The sequence below is a fragment of the Salvelinus namaycush genome, chromosome 3 (assembly GCF_016432855.1).
Source record: "Salvelinus namaycush isolate Seneca chromosome 3, SaNama_1.0, whole genome shotgun sequence".
Classification (NCBI taxonomy): domain Eukaryota; kingdom Metazoa; phylum Chordata; class Actinopteri; order Salmoniformes; family Salmonidae; genus Salvelinus; species Salvelinus namaycush.
Window position 1 is genome coordinate 74666697 of NC_052309.1, and position 24588 is coordinate 74691284.

At 42.2% G+C, this 24588-nt stretch overlaps 2 protein-coding genes across 3 annotated transcripts; both read right to left on the reverse strand.

Annotated features, from left to right (window-relative positions):
• Positions 1-1752: 1752 nt before the first annotated feature.
• On the reverse strand, positions 1753-14153 carry LOC120044588 (tetratricopeptide repeat protein 39A-like). The gene is made up of 18 exons (XM_038989259.1): positions 14119-14153; positions 13017-13121; positions 12157-12288; positions 11277-11335; positions 11113-11189; positions 10263-10327; positions 9874-9973; positions 9686-9751; positions 9403-9511; positions 9177-9244; positions 8813-8872; positions 8494-8655; positions 8177-8268; positions 7938-8058; positions 7698-7809; positions 7370-7484; positions 6801-6917; positions 1753-2247 (listed from the first exon to the last, which is right to left on the reverse strand). The coding sequence occupies exons 1-18, from the start codon at positions 14151-14153 to the stop codon at positions 2136-2138; spliced, it is 1707 nt and encodes a 568-aa protein (XP_038845187.1). The 3' UTR covers positions 1753-2135.
• A 2374-nt stretch (positions 14154-16527) lies between these two features.
• Positions 16528-24443, reverse strand: LOC120044589 (tetraspanin-16-like). 2 transcript variants are annotated; one of them, XM_038989260.1, is made up of 8 exons: positions 23975-24443; positions 23255-23340; positions 22702-22899; positions 22465-22539; positions 22208-22315; positions 21918-22073; positions 21737-21820; positions 16528-16742 (listed from the first exon to the last, which is right to left on the reverse strand). In XM_038989260.1, the coding sequence occupies exons 1-8, from the start codon at positions 24060-24062 to the stop codon at positions 16677-16679; spliced, it is 861 nt and encodes a 286-aa protein (XP_038845188.1). In that variant the 5' UTR covers positions 24063-24443; the 3' UTR covers positions 16528-16676. The 2 variants fall into 2 exon arrangements, with proteins under 2 accessions (XP_038845188.1, XP_038845189.1); XM_038989261.1 differs by lacking the exon at positions 22208-22315 and having other exon boundaries at positions 16615-16742.
• Positions 24444-24588: the final 145 nt, after the last annotated feature.

The window sequence follows — 24588 nt, forward strand, 5'->3', positions numbered from 1 at the left end:
ACCAGAAATTGAGTCTTGATCTTGAGGGTTGGTCTGAGACTACTTGAGACCAAGTAAATGCAAGCTTGGTCTGGTCATGGTCTCAAGACCCTCGGTCTGACTCAATATGTTAAAAATACCTGAATATCATTGCAACCCTAAGGTGTCGGTTTCCCGGACACAGATGAAGCCTAGTCCTGGATTAAGCATGTTCAATAGAGAATCTCCATTAGAAAATATATTTTTAGTCCAGGACTATGCTTCATCTGTGTCTGGGATACTGGTCCCAATAGTTTAGGTGTACACCCTACAATTAGATCATGTATGTATTATAGATTTTGTGTATTTGTATGCTGATTTCACAAAATGAATTTCCATGTAAATGGACAAAGTATATAAGAATGTAAAATATTTATACCCTGGCCTTACATAGTGCACACTGTTGTGCAGACCGTGTATGTAACCTTTATTTAACTAGGCAAGTCAGTTAAGAACTAATTCTTATTTAAAATGACAGCCTACCGGGGAACAGTGCCTTGTTCAGGGGCAGAACAACAGATTTTTACCTTGTCAGCTTGGGGATTCAATCCAGCAACCTTTCAGTTACTGGTCCAACGCTCTAACCACTAGGCTACCTGCTGCCCCATGATTGACACTGGGTGTGATGTCATGATCCACTGATTAAGTTCATCAAGGAAGTAGCAGGTTAGTATATACACAGTATACAAAACATTAAGAACACCTTCCTAATATCTGAGTTACACCTCCTCCTTTAGCCCTCAGAACAGCCTCAATTTATCAGGGCATGGACTCTACAAGGTGTCGAACACGTTCCACAGGGATGATGGCCCATGTTAACTCCAATGCTTCCCACAGTTGTGTCAATTTGGCTGGGTGTCTTTTGGGTGGTGGACCATTCTTGATACACATAGGAAACTGTTAAATGTTACAAATCCAGCAGCGTTGCAGTTCTTGACAAACCAGTGTGACTGGCACCCAGTACCATACCCTGTTCAAAGACACTAAATATTTTGTTTTGTCCATTCACCCTGAATGGTACACATACACAAACCATGTCTCAATTGTCTCAAGGCTTAAAAATCCTTCAACCCGTCTACTCCCATTCATCGTGCAGTTAGTCTGTCATGCAAAGAGCAGGTGTTCATAATGTTTTGTACACTCCGTGTAGGTACCAGTCATACATCTTTATCTGTAAAGTCACCTCTTAATCAGTTTGTTATTTATAGTGCAATCTGGACAAGGATGGGTTACACTCTACTTTGAAATACGCTCCAGCAAAATATGAAACAATGAGGGCTTCTAGCAAATGGACATATTTAATCATGTTTTTCAAATTGTTTAACCACACCTTTCTTTATACAAGGTCTTGATTGACATTCATTACTTCAAATAATGCTTACACTATTAAGGTTAAACTTATTTCAACTGACTACTTTCCTCTGTACATTGCAGCAGGGATAACATACATAAAACAAATGTAGCATGACCTATTGATTATTAAGGTCCTTCTACATAAATGTTAACACATTTGTTAAAATAACTCTGGGATCAAAGCAATGTCATACGTTATGTAGTCATATGTCTGTCTTATTCAGTTATCACCAAAGGGGTGCTTTTGTCAAAATGCTTACAGTAATACTCAATCACTTTTGGAGAAATTAAAAGCAAAACTATACCTCATATCCAAACATTACTTACATTGTTAAGTTCATTTCAACATGTTTTTCCCCACAAAAAAGTGGATATACTGTATTCAAATTATTTTGATCAACTGCCTCCCATCTACTGTTATGGGTAACCAGTACAGTGATGTAAGTACCACACATTCAAACACAAAAGAAAATCTGAACCTAACCATGGGTGTTCATCACCCAGTAGGTGGATAAAATGCCTCTGATCTAGAACCAGCAGGTAGAGGCAACTTCTACCAACTCCCATTCAAAACTCAAGTGTTTTAATCAGGGAGAGACCACCATCCATGAAGGAAGGAGACTTTCACCACAAAGCAAGTAACATTGAGGCAGTGATCAAAGTGTCTGAGGATTAAAAAAAAAGAGAGCAAGTCTTCCTGGAACATCTACAGATGGCAGGGGAAGCAAGTCCAGTGCTTGCTCAGCACAATGACACCTGTTATACTACAGTGGTGTGATTTCATCTTGGTCACTAGTGTCAGCCTTGAGTTTGGAGAGAGCAGCATGGATCCTGAACTGGGTGCGTGACTCCATGGAGTACTCCTTGTAGTTAGTTCTGAGGGAACAGAACAAAGTGGATAGGAATCATGAATAAGACAGTAACATGTGTGTGTGTGTGTACACTCAAAGCTCCAAAAGCATTGGGACAGTGACATGTTTTGGCTCAGTACTCCAGCACTTTAACCTGTATCATTTCAAATCCTCATAGTCATTGTATAATGTAAAATCCAAAGTGCTGGATTACAGAGCCAAAACAGAAAGTCTGTCCCATTATTTTTGGAGCTAACCATCTTGCAGCAGTCACAAATCCTGGTCCTGTAGAACAGAATTTTGTTCCAGTTTAGCCTCAATACAAACAATTCAAGTACAATTTTATTTGTCACATGCGCCGAATACAACAGGTGTTGTACCTTACCATGAAATGCTTACTTACAAGCACTTAACTCTATTTGTTAACTTCATTGTTGGTTAAGAAAATATTTACTAAATAAACGAAAGTAAAAAATAAGAGCAACAATAAAATAATGAGGCTATGTGCGGGGGTACAAGTTAGTTAAGGTAATATGTACAGTTGAACGTTTACATAAACTAGTTTTAATGACTCCAACCTAAGTGTTTCAACCACTCCACAAATCTCTTGTTAACAAACTATAGTTTTGGCAAGTCAGTTAGGACATCGACTTTGTGCATGACAAGTAATTTTTCCAACAATTGTTTACAGATTATTTCACTATCACAATTCCAGTGGGTCAGAAGTTTACATACACTAAGTTGACTGTGCCTTTAAACAGCTTGGAAAATTCCAGAAGTTATGTCATGGATTTAGACGCTTCTGATAGGCTAATTGACACCATTTGAGGTGTACCTGTGGATGCATTTCAAGACCTACCTTCAAACTCTGTGCCTCTTTGCTTGACATCATGGGAAAATCAAAAGAAATCAGCCAAGACCTCAGAAAAAAAATGGTAGACCTCCAAGTCTGGTTCACCCTTGGGAGCAATTTCCAAACGCCTGAAGGTACCAAGTTCATCTGTACAACAATAGTACGCAAGTATAAACACCATGGGACCACGCAGCCATCATACCGCTCAGGAAGGAGACACGTTCTGTCTCCTAGAGATGAACATACTTTGGTGCGAAAAGTGCAAATCAATCCCAGAACAGCAAAGGATCTTGTGAAGATGCTGGAGGAAACAGGTACAAAAGTATCTATATCCACAGTAAAACGAGTTCTATATCAACATACCTGAAAGGCCACTCAGCAAGGAAGAAGCCACTGCTCCAAAACCGCCATTAAAAAGCCAGACTACGGTTTGCAACTGCACATGGGGACAAAGATCGTACTTTTTGGAGAAATGTCCTCTGGTCTGACAAAACAAAAATAGAACTGTTTGGCCATAATGACCATCGTTATGTTGGGATGGTGGTCTTCGACTTGCAAGCCTCCCCATTTTTCCTCCTAAGTGTGAAGCACAGGGGTGGCAGCATCATGTTGTGGGGGTGCTTTGCTGCAGGAGGGACTGGTGCACTTCACAAAATAGATGGCATCATGAGGCAGGGAAAATTATGTAGATATATTAAAGCAACATCAAGACATCAGTCAGGAAGTTAAAGCTTGGTCGCAAATGGGTCTTCCAAATGGACAATGACCCCAAGCACACTTACAAAGTTGTGGCAAAATGGCTTAAGGACAATAACGTCAAGTTATTGGAGTGACCATCACAAAGCCCTGACCTCAATCCTATAGAAAATTTGTGGGCGGAACTGAAAAAGCATGTGCAAGCAAGGAGGCCTACAAACCTGACTCAGTTACACCAGCTCTGTCAGGAGGAATGGGCCAAAATCCACCCAAACTTATTGTGGAAAGCTTGTGGAAGACTACCCGAAACATTTGACCCAAGTTTAAATTGTTTAAGGCAATGCTACCAAATACTAATTGAGTGTATGTAAACTTCTGACCCACTGGGAATGTGAAGAAATACAAGCTTAAATAAATCACTCTACTATTATTCTGACATTTCACATTCTTAAAATAAAGTGGTGATCCTAACTGACCTAAAACAGGGAATTTTTACTAGGATTACATGTCAGGAATTGTGAAGAACTGAGTTTAAATGTATTTGGCAAAGGTGTATGTAAACTTCCGACTTCAACTGTAGGTAGGGGTAAAGTGACTATGCATAGATAAGTGAGTATCAAATAGTCCATGCAAATAGTCTGGGTAGCCATTTTATTAGCTGTTCAGCAGTCTTATGGCTTGGGGGTAGAACCTGTCCAGAACACTTTTGGACCTAGACTTGGCGCTCCGGTACCACTTGCCGTGCAGTAGCAGAGGGAACAGTTTATGACTAGGGTGGCTGGAGTATTTGACCATTTTTAGGGCCTTCCTCTGACACCGCCTAGTATAGAGGTCCTGGATGGCAGGAAGTTGGCCCCAGTGATGTATTGGGCCGTACGCACTACTCTCTAGTCTAGTGCCTTGCGGTCGGAAGCAGGGCAGTTGCCATACCAGGCGGTGTTGCAACCAGTCAGGATGCTCTCGATGGTGCAGCTGTAGAACTTTGACGATCTGAGGACACATGCCAAATCTTTTCTCCTGAGAGTCTCCTGAGAGGGAATAGGCGTTGTCGTGCCCTCGTCACAACTGTCTTGGTGTGTTTGGACCATGATAGTTTGTTGGAAGTGGACACCAAGGCACTTGATGCACAACCTCCTCCACTACAGCCCCGTCAATGAGAATGGGGGTGTGCTCGGCCCTTTTCCTGTAGTCCACGATCATCTCCTTTGTCTTGATCACGTTGAGGTTTTCCTGGCACCACACCTCCAGGTCTCAGCCTATAGGAAGGAGGTCAGTCTCATTGTGGGTGATCACCGTTGTGTGGAAACTTAATGGTGTTGGAGTCATGCTTGGCCACGCAGTCGTGGGTGAACAGGGAGTATAGGAGGGGACTGAGCACACACCCCTGAGGGGCCACCGTGTTGAGGATCAGCATGGCAGATGTGTTATTAACTACCCTTACGACCTGAGGGAGGGCTGTCAGGAAGTCCAGGATCCAGTTGCAGAGGGAAGTGTTTAGTCCCAGGGTCCTTAGCTTAGTGATGAGCTTTGAGGGCACTATGGTGTTGAACACTGAGCTGTAGTCAATGAACAGCATTCTCAAGTAGGCGTTCCTTTTGTCCAGGTGGGAAAGGGCAGTGTTGAGTGCAATAGAGATTGTGTCATCTGTGGATCTATTGGGACGGCATGCAAATTGGAGTCAGTCTAGGGTTTCTGGGATGATAGTGTTGATGCGAGCCATGACCAGCCTTTCAAAGCTAGCGGGATTTATTATAAGCGTCCGCGTTAGAGTCACACTCCTTGAAAGCGGCAGCTCTACCCTTTAGCTCAGTGCGGATGTTGCCTGCAATCCATGGCTTCTGGTTGTGGTATGTACGTACAGTCACTGTGGAGACGACTTCATCGATGCCCTTATTGATGAAGCCAATGACTGATGTGATGTACTCCATGCCATCGAAAGAATCCCAGAACATATTCCAGTCCTATAGCTTAGCATCTGCAGCATCTGACCACTTCCGTATTGAGCGAGTCACTGGTACTTCCTGCTTTAGTTTTTGCTTGTAATCAGGAGGATAGATTTATGGTCAGATTTGCCAAATTGAGGCCAAGGGAGAGCTTTGTACACATCTCTGTGTGTGCAGTAAAGATGGCCTAGAATAATTTTTTTTCTCGTGGCACATGTAACATGCTGGTAGAAATATTAGGTAAAGCGGATTTAAGTTTCCCTACATTAAAGTCCCCGGCCACTAGGAGCGCCGCCTCTGGATGAGCATTTTCTTGTTTGCTTATGGCGGTATACAGCTCGTTGAGTGAGATCGTAGTACCAGCATCGGTTTGTGGCGGTAAATAGACAGCTACGAAAAATACAGATAAACTCTTGGTAAATAGTGTGGTCTACTGCTTATCATGATACTCTACCTCAGGCGAGCATTTTATAGAGACTTCCTTTATTTGATTTCGTGCACTAGTGGTTATTGACAAATAGACACAGACTGGCACCCCTCGTCTTACCGGAGGCAGCTGTTCCGTCTTGCTGGTGCACGGAAAAACCAGCCAACTGTATATTATCCATGTTGTCGTTCAGCCACGACTGAAACACAAGATATTCGTTTTTTTTATGGCCCTTTGGTAGGATAGTCTTGAACGGAGTTTATCCAGTTTATTCTCCAATGATTGCACGTTGGCCAATAGGACGGATGGTAGAGGCGTCCCCTGTATCTGCATCTTCTCTTCACGTGAATGACAGGGATTTGGGCCTGGTTGGGTACCTGGAATACTCGTTAAAGAAAAAAATCTTTGTCCAATTCGAGGTGAGTAATCGCTGTTCTGATATCCAGAAGCTCTTTTCAGGTCAAAATAAGTTACAAATAATTGGTTAGGAGCCCGTAAAACAGCAGCCATCTCCTCCGGTGCCATTCTTTTCAACTAACCAATCAACAGAATCTTCATTAGTTTAATAAGGTGTTTTCATGTCAAGCTGGAATTTAAGCCTGCTACATCCTACTACAGCTTGCAGGCTGTACTGGAACAACCAGTAAGAGATGACTCACTTGGCTTTCACCAGTAGTTTGATGGCCTCCTCCTTGCGGCCCGTGTCTATGTAGACCACACTGAGCTCCAGCAGAGCGTTGGGCACCAGGTAATGGTCAAACTTGATCTTCTTCTCACTGGAGGTTAGAGAACAGACGGCCATATTAACAACCTCTTAGTCGTTTACAAAGAGCATGTTCAAATATCACTGACTATTCTAAAAAAACATCTCGACATTATTCAGAGTGCATTTCACTGCTGAGGTCCTACCCTCCATAACACTGCATCGCTAAACATTGGTGTGGTTTAATCAAAACAAAGAACACATTGTTTGATTAAATACCATGAAAATATTTCCCTTTGGCATGGATGAGCTTGTTAAAAAAAGTGACACTAGACCTAAGGAAGAAAAGCTGCTGTTTCAGCAACGGCTAATGGGGATCCGAATAAACCAATAAACTAATTTTATAACCTCTCAGCAAACATGATACGTATGCGTCGGCATGTATTTACCATTTTGTTATATAACACACAGATTCCAGGTGTGTATAAATGAAAGATACACGGAATAAAAGACTCCCAACGTCACCTGTTGTACACCTTGTTGAAGCATTCCTCTGCAGCCTGAATGTGTCCCTGGTTCTTCAGACACAGCCCCTTCAGTAGGTGGATCACACAGCGGTCATCCACTGAATACTCATTCGCTTCCAAAACAAAACACAGATTATAAAACCATGCATTCAAAATTATTCAACACAGGCTCAAGCAGAATGTGTGTAGAATCAGTCTTTATCCAGTCACTTTTGGTGATATTATAAGAGTGGTTATTGCTTCATGACCCGCTGAGGCAAGCAGGCTGGTTTGGCCCAGTTCAGTCTGACTGCCTGAAACTGGTTAGCCCCGACATGTTGCAGTACCGGGAGATTCCAGCAGGGTGCGCTCTGCCTCCACCAGTGTCTGCAGCATGCCCTCGGTCAGCTCTGGCCGCTTGCTGATCATGGAAAAGCCGTTCCACATGTACATCATCTCCTACAGCACAGTGTAGCAAGAGAGAATACTGTCAGAACCACACAAATACAAGTGCCCCTCACCATTTTAGCAACAGATTTGTGCATGTCTTTATGCAGCTGTGCGCATGTGTGTTTGTGGGGTCTCACCAGCACAGGTACTGGGAGCCTCACTGGGCAGCTAGCTTTGTAACGTCTAGCCTTGCGAATGGCAAACTTCTCTGTGGGTGGAGACTTCCCTGCTATCTTTTGCTTGAAGGTGGACACCTGTCTAAGAGAGCGGGCAAAGACAGAAAAAGAGAAGGGGCCAGGAAAGAGGGGTGGTCACAATGAAATGGGACTGGGGAATTTCAAGTTATATATTTTTGTTGTGATGAACATGTGTTTACCTGAAGAGCTCCACCTCATCTTCCCCAAAAGGCCTAGCCTCCCCCAGAGCAAGCATGCTCAGGTAAGCAGCCTTCATGTACACATACATGGCCTGAAGGAAATATGAGCCTTATTCAGTCAGGACCCAGCCATACAGTAAGTAGAGTTTAATAATGTCAAGTCTGTTGTGGGGATAAAAATACTGCATTGCCTTTAAAAGCCATACAGTTAGTGGGCAGGTCAAAACCATTGACTGGGTTCAATTAAGAGTGTCTGCTCAAGTGGTTTTGTGTCATCTTAAATTGGGTCCTAGGCCATACTCAACACACTCTCTTGCCTTGGACCAGCGGCTCTCATTGCTCAGTAGGTCAGCGTAGAAGTAGGCCATCCTCCACACGCACTTGTAGGTGAAGCACCACATCAGCTCCCAGTAGCACATGTGGTGGAACTGCTTCCACTGCTGCTGAGCTTTGCAGCCATCCTCAAACAGCACCACCGCCTGGTGACATATCATTACAGTAACCCCCACCAGCAAACCACAGGCACACACTGATCTCATTCTAGGCCTATCAATACAAACACCACGGCTAAATATGACTGGAAAAACAGACAGATAACAAGAATAGCATAACATAGACATGTAGTTAGAGGCTCACCTCATCAATGTTCCCCTTGATTGCCTCAGCCCTGCCTGCAAAGAAGAGAAATATGGCCCCCTGAAGGGAAGTGGAGAGAAATGTAAATATTCTCTGATAACACCATATAATAATTTGTCGGTGGCTAGCACTTGTAAAATGACATACTTAAACAATGGTAGCTCAAGCATAAGCACCTCCTCTGACAAAATGGCCTATCGCATGGTCAGTGCATTACTTACCCACATTACGCCCACATTGTAAACCTATTACTTTAGATTGTGTTTGCCCAGAAGTCTGCTGGTATCGGTACACATTGTGTTCCATACAGAGTTGAGTTTGCTTTGGGCTGGGTGAGAGCCTGGGGAGGAGGAGTGTCACTCACCTGTGGGTAGCGGAGCCGGAAAGGCTTCAGCAGCTTCTCAGCATCAGCCACGTCCCCCTCGCCGGTCCCTGCAGAGTGATAAAGAACTCAATAAGATGCTGTGTATGGACAAAACCAGAAACTCACAAACACAGTCTACCCTCTCTTTATCTCTCGCTCTGTCATTTCCAAACAGCCAAGTAATTTGTGATCTCCATTCACTTCCTGGTTGTGAAGAGTAGAGTACCGAGTATGAAGGTGAGGAAGGTGTAGTAACAGAGCAACAGCAAGGCACACAGCATTGAGCGCAGGTTGTTTGTAGTGGCACCATCATTCAGCTGGGACAGACCATACTCCTGCACACAAAAACATACAATATATAGTGAGAGGGGGGAGACTGAGGCAAACCGGACTATAATAATGACCTGCTTGTTAAGGTGAATCATGTTAATTAACTACAGCAGGCTAGCTCTGGGCAGCCCTGCTGTAAACCAATCACTTTCTAGACAAGTTAGAATGAGCAACTATACCTTGTCTCCAGAGAAGCCAGCAAACTCTAAAACTTTGAGTAACCGAGGTGGAAACATGGAAAGAGTCTGTGGAAGACAGTACAGAATCCTGTGATACGGCATAATGTCTGACTGACATGTGTGCTAAAACACGCAATGATCTAACAAATGGACCATTAATGGAATACGGGGATGCTTGTGGGACAAACCAAGTTGAATGCGCCGATTCCAAAAGACACCCCTCCCTCTAAGTGAATGTGGTTAGGTCCTTGGAGAGAGCTGTTTGACTGTATGAAGGTGTGCAGCTCCCTGTGTCATAAAAAGGCAATTATGTCATTCATAGTCTAACATGATTATACATAATGATATTATAGGCTGAAATAATGCCTGATTACACAATAAAAACACATCTAAATGACTAACGACACACTTACCAGAGAAAATTGCCATTATTGTTTTAACAACTGAGCAGAGTCTTATTGTAATAGCAGTGCATCATTTGGTAAACAGAACTATTGACTCCACCTGTTGATTGACAATCACACTGTGAGCCTGTTTAATGTGAGAACCATTTCTGCCCTTTCTCCTGCAAACTTACTTGTAAATCAGGTAACTGTTGCGTACTTTGATTCCTCCTTTGATAAAACTCACCATGTTCTCATCCTTAAGAGGGAAAATAAAACATTTTAACAAAAGGTGTCAACTGGTGAGACAGTAATGTACTGTATTCACAAATGAATGAGAGGACAAGGGAAACCTGTTCGATCGCTCTTTAAAAACTATGCACACAGACTCAAAACACCAAGAAGCAGGAAGGCAAACTACAATGTGTTCCATCGACCGATGTCTAATCAGTTGGATACAGTTATCATACATACAGGTAACGGTCAAAATAAAGGAAACACCAGCATAAAGTGTCTTAATAGGGCCACCAGAACAGCTTTAATGAGCGTTGGCATAGATTCTACAAGTGTCTGGAACTCTATTGGAGGGATGAAACACCATTCTTCCACGAGAAATCACATAATTTGGTGTTTTGTTGATGGTGGTGGAAAACGCTATCTCAAGCGCCGCTCCAGAATCTCCAAAAAGTGTTACATTGGGTTGAGATCTGATGACCGAGAGACAGACATACACATGCACCCACTTTAAAGCCCTTATGCTCCCCTGAGACCCCTCTTTCAAAGTAACTGATCTCTTCTTCTAATGGGCAACTAGGCCTTTTTATACATTATCCTAAGCATGATGGGATGTTAATTGCTTAATTGACTCAGAAAACCACACCTGTGTGGAAGCACCCGCTTTCAATATACTTTGTATCCCTCATTTACTCAAGCGTTTCCTTTATTTTGGCAGTTACCTGTGCATTAATGCTAAACGAAACATCAGCGGTGTCATTAACCAGGATCAGTAAGATTTAGAGTTGAGGACAGGAGGACCCATCTTACCTGTAGGAAGGTGAGAGCAGCCCTTTGGAGCAAGCATTCAGCATAACACGCATCAGCATGGAGAGCTTGGAGCTGCTCTGCAAACCCACACACACCCGGTCAGTGGCTATTTGAAATCTGCCATAATAATAGGCTGAGATGACCAATTATAAAAGCGCTCTTACCTTCAGTTAGACGCTCTCCAGGTGATTTACTGATATTACTAGGGGACTTTCGTCGAAACCTAAGAAGAAATGAGACCAACTATGAGTGTAAGACTAAAAAAAGATTACATCTCATTGAGCAATGCATGTTTCTCATGTTAATCACATGGGCATTAATGTGGAACATTATAATAACACATGACAGCCTTTCGGCCACCTCCAGCAATCTCAAGTGTTCCTTGCTTGCTGTAGGCCAGGGGTGTCATTCATTCCACGAAGGGCCTAGTGTCTGTAGGTTTTTGCTTTCAATTAAGCCCTAGACAACCAGGTGTGGGGAGTTCCTTACTAATTAGTGACCTTAATTCATCAATCAAGTACAAGGGAGGAGCAAAAACCAGCAGCCACTCTACTCTTCGTGGAATGAGTTTGACACCTGTGCTGTAGGCCCCTCAAAATCACCTCTGGACTTCGAAGCCAATTCCAGTGCTTGTTTTCATTGTTCCCATCTAAAATCAGGGACTGATTTATACTTGGCAATTATCAGGTAAAACAGAAAACCAGCAGGCTTCTGACCTCGTAGGGTAAAAGCTGAATACCACTGCTGTAGGCCATCAATAGAGCTGCTCTGGCCATGCAAACACAGGCAAATTATAGCCGGGGTGCAAAGAGACCTGGTTGCCATGTAAATACTCTCATTTGCCTGCAGGTTATGGCTGATGGACAGGAGACTAATAGCTCTAGTGGTATATTAGGCCTCACTGTTAGATGCCAGACCAACTGTCAGAATATTCCAGGATTTCCCTCTATTTACCTTTTCTGGATGTTGCTTGTCTATAATATGAACTAATGTGTTAAAGAGGACATGAAACAGATGAGTGTCCATGTATAGTAGCATCCTCACCTCTGGCAGACCTCCTGGGCACTCTTCATGGTGTTGCCTGCATTGACGATGTCATCCTGCTGGAAGGTCATCATAGCCTGCATCTCCAGCACAGTGGCGTAGATCAGAGCATGGTACATGCTCTCCTTCGCCCTTCAACGCAACATCATCATCATCATACACCTCACTGACAACAATCAGAAAACAGCAAGTATTTATCATCCAGCGAACATTTTAATTTCCTTTCGAAAAAAATGTGTCTTTCTTCCAATATAGAAACTGGCTTTACCCTATTGGTAATGAGGAAAGACAGAGTAGCCAATAATAAACACCTAATTATTCCAATATAGAAACTGGCTTTACCCTATTGGTAATGAGGAAAGACAGAGTAGCCAATAATAAACACCTAATTATTCCAATATAGACTGGCTTTACATATTGGTAATGAGGAAAGACAGAGTAGCCAATAATAAACACCTAATTATTCCAATATAGACTGGCTTTACATATTGGTAATGAGGAAAGACAGAGTAGCCAACAACAGACACCTAATTATTTTCCTATTTCACTCCAGCAGTATGGTGTTTATTTTCCAGGGCCTCTGTTCTGCCCGTTGAGCCCTGGGCGTCAGCTTCAGTAAACACTCCATATCCTGGAGAAGTGACGAGGCCTGATGCCATGGGTAGCAGGAAGTGTGACACTTCACTGTACTACACCACAATACCACTGTACATCACACCTCAACAGCGCTGATGCTGCACTAAGTTACACACCACTCAACGACAAATGGCTGCACAAATATACCTCAATACACCCTCTACACACTAATTGGCCAATGGAGAGTTTGAAGCCCACTTTAGTCCAGAGAGAGGCACTGTTACCGTGGCCGCAGTTTGTCCAGGCTCTCACTGAAGTGGTTGTTGAGGAAGAGGTCCAGGGCCTCCATACACTCCTCAAGGCACACCTGCAGGGTCATCTGTGAGGAGCTGCGCGCACACACACACACTACAATGGTTACATGACAGTAAGTATCAGCTTTAGTATAGTCTCTCTTCCTGAGAGAAAGAAAATAGGTAATGGAAGGGCTCTAAGGCCCATAGGTAAGGTAAGTTGCCTGCAACCGTGTCAATACACATGCACAAGCACCCACCTGTTCACAGCAGTCTGCACACACCGCTCATAGTGTCGCTTACCTTCATTACTGCATTGTTGGGTTCAGAGCATGCAAGAAAGGCATTTCCTTGTACTTGTGCACATAACATTAAAACCTGGCACGGATGGATCTGAAGCTCTCTGACGCACAGTAAAATGAAGAAAATTTAAGAAAATCCTTTCGGCCAAGCTAGTCCTGTGAAATTCTCAAATGTACGCATTTATTTAGAGTCAGAACTCTTAGAAATCAGCTGCAAGATGATCTAAGACAACCTGCCTTCTTGTACGACTTCAAGATAACACTACAGTGGATTTCCCCCTCCACAAAGAGCTCGTCAACATAAAACATATGTTCAACATAAAACATGTGATATTCGTGGAAACATGAAATAAACAAGCACTAAACTAAAACTACACTTCACAGGAATAAGTTAGAAAGGAGAGAGTCATTCTAAAATAAATATCTTCAGCTATTCATGCATTGACTGGTCTTTTGTTGAATTATTTGATTAGTCATGAATCAGATGTACTCAATACAAAATACATTTCTCAAATAAACCCTCACAAAATATGAATTGTTAAACTACCATCCTGACCCTGTCCATCTCAATGTCAACACAACACCAATGTAGAGAGGAAAATAACTTCTGAATAAAGTCATGTAACCGAGTTACTTGATCAGTAAATACTTGTATTGACAATATATAAAACAAAGTTGCGTATTTACATTAATTAAATTGATGTTGAATAACTATATAAACCGAACAACCAAGATATATTTAAAAAAAAGTTCAGTGCAGTAGGCCAAGCTGTCACGACGTTGAAACTTACTTCGCTGCCACAGGTGCATCTTTCCCATTGGACATTTTTTCTTCCGGGCACTCTGCCCAAAACACCTGTCAAAAAGTAGCCTACTCAGAAGGGTTTGAGAAAAACATTAACTAGCAAATTGTCTTAATAACAAGCTGGGTGGAGGGTTGATTGATTCCGCTTTAAGAACAGAAGTTGCATTGAGCTGTGGAATCGTGTTGGGATTGTAACTTGAGAAGAAGAGTAGCAGAGAAGCGTCAAGTGCTCGAAAGCGGTGTGGGAAAAGAAACGAGAACTGAATCGACTCCTCCTTCAACATCCGCAGGCTCAATGGGTCATGTCTAGAAGGGATATTGCTTTTGTCAAATTGACGTCAAAAGTATCTATATTTTTTTGTTTGTTGCATTTTAGCTAACCCTAAACATTTTCGGAACCTTAACCTAATTATCCTAACCTGCTACATCAATTATCCTAACCTGCTGCGTAAGTTCTCCTAAAACTGCTACGAAAATGTTTGGACAAAAGTTGTATCCCTTCCAGACAAAACCGGCTCAATGCCACGAACACTTTGCAAACCTGCCATAACCTTTAATTAAAGAACATACATAATGGCTCAACGTCAACATGGCTATTTCTTCGTTTATTAGTCATTGGTCTATAATATGGCCATGGCCCATTTTATGCATATCTTGGGAAAATAATAGGATAAGAAACTGCAGCTTTCTAACAGCCTACATTTTATATTAAGTAATTAATTCGGGAATATATTATTTGTGTTGTTTGACTCAGAAAATAAAGGAAAATGTCACATGCCAAGCCTCTCTTATGTGACCCTTTACATATTAACACTGTTCTGTAAACTGTATAACTCACTGGAGATGGAAAACCCTGAAAGTAAACACCAGTTCAAATGAATTCCATTCTCACTGAAGTTATATAGAGCCCCACAGTGGAGGTGTCATAATACCATAAAACCACAAGGTGAATTTTATCAATATATTCGGCTCTATTTACACTCAGATCCGAAAATGCTAATTATCATCAAAGTAGATATCTTGCAAAACTACAAATCTACGCACGCTCCTGCACTTCATCTGTAGCTGACACCTTTACTAACAGTTATTGTGTCAATTTAAAACTTGCACAACAGTTCACTGAATTGTCTATTAAAAGAAATATAGCCAATTTATGAATTACTACATTTAACTAACATTAGATAGTTAATCCAGAGATTCTTACCTTCTCGTCCAGATCATCATGGCATTTGTAGTTCTTTATGACAGCCACATTAGCAGCTTATTAGCGTTTCATTTTTGCGAGGTAAATACATGCGAGGTTATTGATAAAAGTGACCTTGTCCTAGAGAGATTTACACATTTATCAAAACGTCACGCCAGGGTAAACCTTCACGAAACACAACCCTTATTTGAAGTGTTTCTAAAATCCCCTATGGGGAAAATGAAATGTGGAAAAACAATTGTAAACATTTCCCCGTTTTATGGTATTATGACTCAACACTGTGGTACCTTATAACCAGCTGCAGTAAACACCCCCATTTCTTTCCATTTGATCACTGAAATTATTGTACAATATGTGGACTGATCACCCTTTTAATTCAGTTAGGAATTAATCTAAAGCTCAACCAGCAAGGTTACAGTATTATTCAACTTTATGGTGAACACTATAACTGTAATGTCTAACTCTGATGTTTGCCTGTTTAGTACATGTTGTTGATCTCCTTCCAATAAAGATTGATCAAGCATGAGGAAGCCAAAGTCATACACAAAATCCCTTGTGATGTGGACAGAGTCCTGTAAACACAGGGATTTTAGATGTGGCCTTCAAGTGTCACTTTTTGAATAAGACATATTCTACACCTTATGAACAATAGTGACAATAGATGTATAGATGTAAAAATAAATAAAACATAATCAAAGCAAAAAATAGATCTACATCAATCAGCTATTTTGTTTAAATAGAAGCAGCTATTGCATATCAAGTCACCTTAAAAATGTCTTCTCTCTACACTTCACTAACTAATCATTTCACATGAGGGTGCTGTTGTCATATTTGTGAGCACTAAAATTAAACTGAGACGATTGCAGATTACACATTCTGTTGGAATTTAACATAACATCGGGGCGGCAGGTAGCCTAGCAGTTAAGAGCATTGGGCCAGTAACTGAAAGGAAACTGGTTTGAATCCCTGAGCTGGCAAAGTGTAAAAATCTTCATTTTTGCCCTTGAGCAAGGCAGTTAACCCCCAACACTCTGCTCCCTGGGTGCCGATGACATCAATTAAGGCAGCCCCCTGCACCTCTCTGATTCAGAGGTGTTGAGTTAAACGAGGAAGACACATTTCGGTTGAATGAATTCAGTTGTGCAACTGACTAGGTTTCCCATTCCCAGTGAAAACAAAGTACATAGCTTTAAAAATAATATATTCAACTTTTAATATAACCAAAATAACAGATACAATTTCAACTAAGGAAAACACACAAACTTTTATAATTTAGCAGAACTTTATTGTTGCCTGTGTGGGTTGTTGGTGTCCTCCAGGTGTGGATGGACCCTTTGGCTTCACCATGGATGCCTCATGAGCCCCAACTTCACAAACAAAACCATGGCAAGGATCATGGAGGATAACTGCAAAGAGGAGAGGACAGGAAAACAATGACTTGAAGCCAAGCAACATTCTCTATTCAGCAACCAATTGCTATAGAATAGATAGCTATCAAACTAAGAATACTCTTTAGGTCCTAATGGTGAGCTACTGTAGAAAAAGCATTACTATGCTTTAAAAAGTGCAGTTCTTTTCAGCAATAGTCCTTGGGTCTGAGAGAGGTTAAAGTTCTCCAGAAGAACTTGAGAGAGCAGTGTAACTCATAGGGAGATTCTCAATTGGGCAAAAGTCCACTCCTCAACTCCTCTTCCTCCTTTCCTCCGTGACCCGGAAACCGATAAGTGGTTATTAAGGACAGTTGAAATTCGTTAGTAAGCGAACAGAGGAGTTTGCGCCCTTCCTCAATTACTTTGTTTGGCAAAGAATACTGAAGTGCATCCTCTGCGAAGTGTTTTGAAATCTGCCACGCCCCCTTTGAATCAGCTGTTTACTCAGATGGGAAAAGCATGCACAGATTTAAAAATTCTACATTACTAATCTTTTTGTATTTTTACCACTTTACACATGTATTTTGCGATTCCTTCTCTGTAAACGTCATCTGCCTGATGACGAGCTAGTGGAGAAAGAGTCACTTCATTCAAGCACTTTTTTTTTTTTTTTTTTTTTTTTTACACGTTTCCTCTCCTCGACTTCTATCCTCGATTACTTTTGACATTTTTTAAAAAGAGGTCAAATCAAAATCAAATCAATCTTTATTTGTCACATGCGCCGAATACAACAAGTGTAGAAATTTACCGTGAAATGCTTACTTACAAGCCCTTAACCAACAGTGCAGTTCAAGAAGAGTTAAGAAAATATTTACCAAGTAGACTAAAATAAAAAGTAATAATAAAAAGTAACACAATAAGAATAACGAGGCTATATACAGGGGGCACCGGTACCTAGTCATTGTGCGGGGGTACAGGTTAGTTGAGGTAAATTGTACATGTAGGTAGGGGTGAAGTGACTATGCATAGATAATAAACAGCGAGTAGCAGCAGTGTACAAAAGGGACGGGGGGTCAATGTAAATTGTGCGGTGGCTATTTTATTAATTGTTCAGCAGTCTTATGGCTTGGTGGTAGAAGCTGTTGAGGAGCCTTTTGGTCCTAGACTTGGCGCTCCAGTACTGCTTGCCAAGCGGTAGCAGAGTGACTGGGTGACTGGAGTCTCTGACAATTTTATGGGCTTTCCTCTGACACCGCCTATTATATAGGTCCTGGATGGCAGGAAGCTTGGCCCCAGTGATGTACTGGGCCGTTCGCACTACCCTCTGTAGCGCCTTACGGTCAGATGCCGAGCAGTTGCCATACCAGGCGGTGATGTAACCGGTCAGGATGCTCTCGATGGTGCAGTTGTAGAACCTTTTGAGGATCTGGGGACCCATGCCAAATCTTTTCAGTCTCCTGAGGGGGAAAAGGTTTAGCGTTAGGGTCATCTGTGGATCTGTTAGGGCGGTATGTGAATTGGAGTGGGTCTAGGGTGTCCGGGAGGATGCTGTGACCAGCCAGCCTTTCAAAGCATTTCATGGCTACCGGCGTGAGTGCCACGGGGCCGTAATCATTTAGGCAGGTTACCTTTGCTTCCTTGGGCACATGGACTATGGTGGTCTGCTCAAAACATGTAGGTATTACAGACTCGGTCAGGGAGAGGTTGAAAATGTCAGTGAAGACACTTGACAGTTGGTCCGCGCATGCTTTGAGTACACGCCCTGGTAATCTGTCTGGCCCAGCGGCTATGTGAATGTTGACCTGTTCAAAGGTTTTGTTCACATCGGCTACCGAGAGCGTTATCACACAGTCATCCAGAACAGCTGGTGCTCTCGTACATGCTTCAGTGTTGCTTGCCTCGAAGCGAACATAAAAGGCATTAAGCTCGTCTGCTAGGCTCGCGTCACAGGGCAACTCGCGTCTGGGTTTCCCTTTGTAGTCCGTAATAGTTTTCAAGCCCTGCCACAACTGACAAGCGTCAGAGCCGGTGTAGTAGGATTCAATCTTAATCCTATATTGACGCTTTGCTTGTTTGATGGTTCGTCTGAGGGCATAGCGTGATTTCTTATAAGTGTCCGGATTAGTCTCCTGCTCCTTGAAAGCGGCAGCTCTAGCCTTTAGCTCAATGCAGATGTTGCCTGTAATCCATGGCTTCTGGTTGGGATATGTACGTACAGTCACTGTGGGGACAATGTCGTCGATGCACTTATTGATGAAGCCATTGACTGAGGTGGTGTCATGACTGGCCTGCTCGGGTCAGGTTACCGTGGACCACAATCCTACAGAGAGATCTCTCACACCCACCAGAGGGGAAGAGATCGAGAGGTATGGAGATGGGGGGATTTTATGACACCTCACGCCCATTGTAAATCTTAAGGCAGTAGACAAAATTCCTTTGTCCTGTCACTATGGAGAACCGGCCTCAGAACATGCAATAAATGGACTTTGGGACAATAGGTTTCGTCAGCCACAATGGTGGTAATGACGATAGATGGAATATGAAAATATATATATATTTTTTAATGTTATTAAAAGTTAAAGGACGACGGTATAACGAAAACATTGTAACTTTAAGAGTTTTCCTTATGTGTGCCTACTGTTTGCATATTGTATGTTGTGTGGAAAATGTCCTGATCAAAGAGAATGTTTTTGTAAAGATGAAATGTGAGTTGTCTAAATTGGATCTGAGTAAAATCCAGACCTTGCCTCGTAACTTGGTATGCCCAGAGAATTGCCCTAAAGGCGGAAACGCCCATTTCTGACCCCAGGGTATAAAACATGAGTTAAGAATTAACATATTAGACTAAGGGACCCTGAGCTGCAGCCAAGGTCTGAGTGGTCAGCAAACCCAAAACGCAACACAAGGTTGAAGAAGACAAAGGAACCTTTTAACAACCTATGTTACGGACGAGTAGCTGTATCTAAACGGGGTAAATTCAAGCAGGACCACCCGGTCACCACTCTCCAAGGAATTCTGTGTCTACACTGTTTTCCTTCACATGCTGGAACCATCCACACGGCTGATTAGCCCTCCTCCGAAAACCACTTTTCAGAGCAAGGGTGAGGAAACAGACCACCAAGAGAAATGACACTGACATCGTGAGGAGAAACAGAGAGTTACACCCGGTAACCGAAGATGGACCGTCATCAGAGAAGTCGGAATCCGGTCCACGCAGAGACACCCATCTGAGACCTTCAACACGTAATTACATCATTATATTCTGACCCATAAGAGCGGCAGTTCGAGGCAAGGTTAGGGTTAAAATAAGCATAGCTGACAAATGCACCCAAGTGTCTTTTTCTCTCGTGCACTCTCTCTCTCTTTTGAAATACCCATTTTGTGTAACCCGCGTCATATTGTGTTGGCCCGCTAGGGACCTGTTTTATCGTACTAAGTTCTAATCAATAGCCTAGACTGTGTGTTTGTGTATGTGTATCTTATATTATAATTTTAGCTTGTTAGCAAATAAATAATCAACTCAATTGGTGTGGTACGGACTTATTTGGTGAGACTCGGGTTTGTGCAGATTCCCGGATTATGCGACGTTCAGAATGAGACTGTAGAGGAAATTGATTGATTAGCGACTGTTGTAAAATCGATATTCTGATATTCTTTGAGTTAATTTGGGAAATATATCCAAACTTTAACATGGTGCGCCAGGTTAATGAGTTAATAATTGCCCGATTCATTTAATCACGTAATTATAAACTTTTAATCATTTGACGAGCAGCAGTCGTCACATTAATCAATACAACGTCACGACAGTGGTGTACTCCTCAATGCCATTGGATGAATCCCGGAACATATTCCAGTCTGTGCTAGCAAAACAGTCCTGTAGTTTAGCATCCGTGCCATCTTACCACTTCCGTATTGAGCGAGTCACTGGTACTTCCTGCTTTAGTTTTTGCTTGTAAGCAGGAATCAGGAGGATAGAATTATGGTCATATTTGTCAAATGGAGGGTGAGGGAGAGCTTTGTATGCATCTCTGTGTGTGGAATAAAGGTGGTCTTGGATTTTTTTTTTCTGGTTGCACATGTGACATGCTGGTAAAAATGTGGTAAAACTGATTTAAGTTTGCCTGCATTAAAGTCCCCGGCCACTAGGAGCGCCGCTTCTGGGTGAGCATTTTCTTCTTTGCTTATGGCCTTATAGAGTTGGTTGAGCGTGGTCTTAGTGCCAGCTTCGTTCTGTGGTGGTAAATAGACGGCTACGAATAATATAGATGAGAACTTTCTTGGTAGATAGTGTGGTCTACAGCTTATCATAAGGTAAGGTGCTCTACCTCAGGCGAGCAATACCTCAAGACTTCTTTAATATTAGACATCGCGCACCAGCTGTTATTGACAAAGACACACACCCCCACCCCTTCTCTTACCAGAGGTAGCGTCTCTGTTCTGCCGGTGCATGGAAAATCCCGCTAGCTCTATATTGTCTGTAACGTCGTTCAGCCACGTCTTGATGAAATATAAGATGTTACAGTTTTTAATGTCCCGTTGGTGGGATCATCTTAATCGTAGGTCATCAATTTTATTTTCCAATGATTGCACGTAAGCAAGAAGAACGGATGGCAGTGGGAGTTTACTCGCTCGCCTACAGATTCTCAGAAGGCTGCCCGATCTGCGGCCCCTTTTCCTTCGTCTTTTCTTCACCCAAAAAGCGGAGGTCTGGGTCTGTTCCAGTGAAAGCAGGATTTCCTTCTTGTTGGACTCGTTAAAGGAAAAAGTTTCTTCCAGTCCGCGATGAGTAATCGCTGTTCTGATGTCCAGAAGTTATTTTCGGTCATAAGAGACGGTAGCAGCAACAAGTACACAATAAGTAAAAAAATAAGTTACACAAAACAACTAACAAAATAACACAATTGGTTGAATGAATGAATGTAAAACGTCAGCCATGTTCTTCGGCACCATCTTTTCATCAGGTGAGGAGAGGACAGAGGAGACGACGCGAGGAGTCAAGCAAAACCGATTGAGATTCTCCCATACCATACCTCCATCATACATATGCAGCCAGCTGCTGATCCCAGGATGACACTCTGCTCTCTGATCACTGTGATGACCTTACCAAAGCAGCTCTGGGGGAAACACACAGGGGGCATTTGGCTTAAGGCTTTACAGCATTAGAGCACAGACTGATACAACATAGTGCAGTGAGGCACTGGGTTAGGTTACCTGTGGTTGGATCAGACTTGGAGTGATGGTGATACCGTCACAGTCTGCAAGGGTCTTGTTCACACAGCAAGTCTTAGGGTAGTTCAAACCCGTGGTAGTACTGAACACAGAGCCCTTGAAATCTACAGTCGAGTTCTCAAAACCACAGCATTTGAACTAAGAGATGAAAAACCAATAAAGACATTAAAGACATTAGCTGTAATAACTACTGTCTGGGATGCTCTGGTGGTCAAAGGAACCAAATAGTAAAGCCAAGCCTATTTGGACCTTTCCCCATTAGAGCCTCTCACCTTGACCATGACTGTGTTCCATGCTGTTGAGATTGGGTCTGTTGCCGCTGGGCCCATATAGGCAGTCATAAGGGAATTCTTGCTTGCATCACGTACCACTAAGCTAACCTGTCACATATAGACATCACAGCTTATTGAAAGGCATAGCCTGGCTAGGCTATATCATACAAATAATTCATTAATTTACAGGGCTCTAAATTATGATATAGGTTCGCCTACTTGATGATACAGATGCCAGCATGTTCATTTATTCTTACCAGATTCCGGTACGTCAAGACAAAAATAGTCCCAATGATTTCAGCAACAAATAGCATTGTCACGATGAAGAAAAACTGTTCAGGGTACAAAAAATGCAGAGATAGTGAAAATGTTGCCTCTTATTGAAGCTTGCAGGGGGAAAAGAGTGGGACATTTACAACTCTGCAGTAGTATAACACAGTAAGACAATTATTGTCTGGTGCCTTGAAATTGACTGCACAACTGTTGTCTCTCACCAGCATGATAAAGAAGCGGTTCTCTTTCCAAGCCCCACAGCAGCCGATGAGACCCGTGAAAGACAGCACTGAGCCCATACCAATACAGATGTAGCTGATGTAGATGAGCTGAGACGAGTAGGAGCCCAGGACATCCACAAACGTAGCTGCTCCATATCTAATCCATGCGCCAAGCCCCAGCAGCACAAAGCCACTTATCTGGAGGGGAGAGAAAGATGATGGTGTTCTTTCATTTTTTTTTTTTTATCATCTGTTAATAAATTGCATTTGAGTTGTTATGGACCTGTTTTTTTTCTTCTATGTTTTGCCAGATGGATTTCTCAGGCTAGGTAATATTACAATGACAACAACAGCAGTTGCTGTCTTCTTCTGTGTGTTTGACTTTTGCAATGCATTCACAAACCTCGGTTTTATGAGAGGGCAACTATATTTCTATAGCTAGCTAAGAACAGTTTACATTATCGATTATAGAAGAATGTTCATTATTTGCATTTCAAACACAGACACAGTTCAACTGGGCTGTTTGCTAGCTAGGCAACATTTAGCTACTTACAACAAGTATCACACAAAGCAGCAACATCAAATACCGCATCCATGTGTACAGTTTGTCATGTCTAGCCATTTTGCAAGTTCGACCTTCTATAATGAAAGGAGAAAATATATGACAAAATTATACAGAACAGGATAGGCTTATAATAATACTAGTTAACGGGACACATTTTTGATAAACAGCTGAGAGATGGGACTGAAGAAATGTAACTACTCTCAAATTCAAAGATGGAGCTATGGATGCCAGGACTGACCATCCATTAGATACAAATGTTAACCATGTTTTGCAGCTATACAGTTTGTTTAAATTTACATTGTTTACAAACAATAGAATATATATGCTTATACAATTTTGGGTTTGAATGTGGTAAAGCAGTTTAACTAATGTTAAGCTCATGATAAATGTATGAGTTATATTCTTCAAGAGTAAATAGCTATCTAATACTATCACTAATTAAAAATATGGATACAAAAATGGATGTAACAATCCCAGATTCTCCCTTTAATAACTAACATTAACGATCAGTTCGAGCTGGCTAGTGTTAGCTAACTAACGTGGCTAGCTAACTATTAGCCTAGCTAGAGTGACCTGACCATGGATCGCTTGCTACTGGTAGTTAGCTAACTTAGCTAGTCAACCCTCTATGTTGAGACGTTATAGTTAAATTAGCTATCTAGCTAGCGCCATTTAAGCTAGCGAGCTAACGTTAGCGTATGTCCTTACTTTTAATAGGTACAGACGATTTAGGCCTACTGCTATTAAGGCCTACTTGCTGCCAACTGTCTGTGTCTGCCTGGCCAACAGGTGTCATATTCTCGGTCCAGTCACAACACACTGCGGTCAAAACCAGTACAGTATGAAGAAAGGCTAAAACTGCTTCTCCAATAGAAATCCCCGATCACACTCGTAGGCGATGTCATGGCGACTTTGCTAGCTAAACTCATGCGTAGAAAACGCCATATAGTCTAACGGTCGTCTCGCGCCTGTGCGCATGTGCAGGTCGTCAAAATCAAATGCACTCCTTAAAGTTGTTTTATGACGAAAATGAAAACGTGTCAGTTTGTCACTTTCACAAGGTTGGAGTAATAACATGTTCAACTACTTAAGACATCGCCTCGAATCTACATTGTGCCTTTAGATTTCACTTCTCTTATTGACTTTTTAAACCACAAACCCCTGCCTGATCGATTGCCTGTTTCGCAAGCGTTCCCGGAAGTCTCGCGATGTTGCGCCTCTGGGTTTAACAACTCTGTGCTGTGTTTTTATTTTTTAATCAGACGTCATCGGTCGTTTTATTAGGGGCGTTGCACTCTCACTGTCACACACACACACTTACA

Coding starts and splice junctions, on each gene's coding strand:
- LOC120044588 (XM_038989259.1), bottom strand. CDS start 14,153: ATGTCCAATGGGAAAGATGCACCTGTGGCAGCGAA. Junction 10,328..11,112: donor CTGCTCTCACCTTCCTACAG/GTAAGATGGGTC, acceptor TTCCCTCTTAAG/GATGAGAACATGGTGAGTTT. Junction 2,248..6,800: donor AAACTACTGGTGAAAGCCAA/GTGAGTCATCTC, acceptor CTGTTCCCTCAG/AACTAACTACAAGGAGTACT.
- LOC120044589 (XM_038989260.1), bottom strand. CDS start 24,062: ATGACACCTGTTGGCCAGGCAGACACAGACAGTTGGCAGCAAGTAGGC. Junction 22,900..23,254: donor TGCTTTGTGTGATACTTGTT/GTAAGTAGCTAA, acceptor TCTCCCCTCCAG/ATAAGTGGCTTTGTGCTGCT. Junction 22,074..22,207: donor GGAACACAGTCATGGTCAAG/GTGAGAGGCTCT, acceptor TTCATCTCTTAG/TTCAAATGCTGTGGTTTTGA.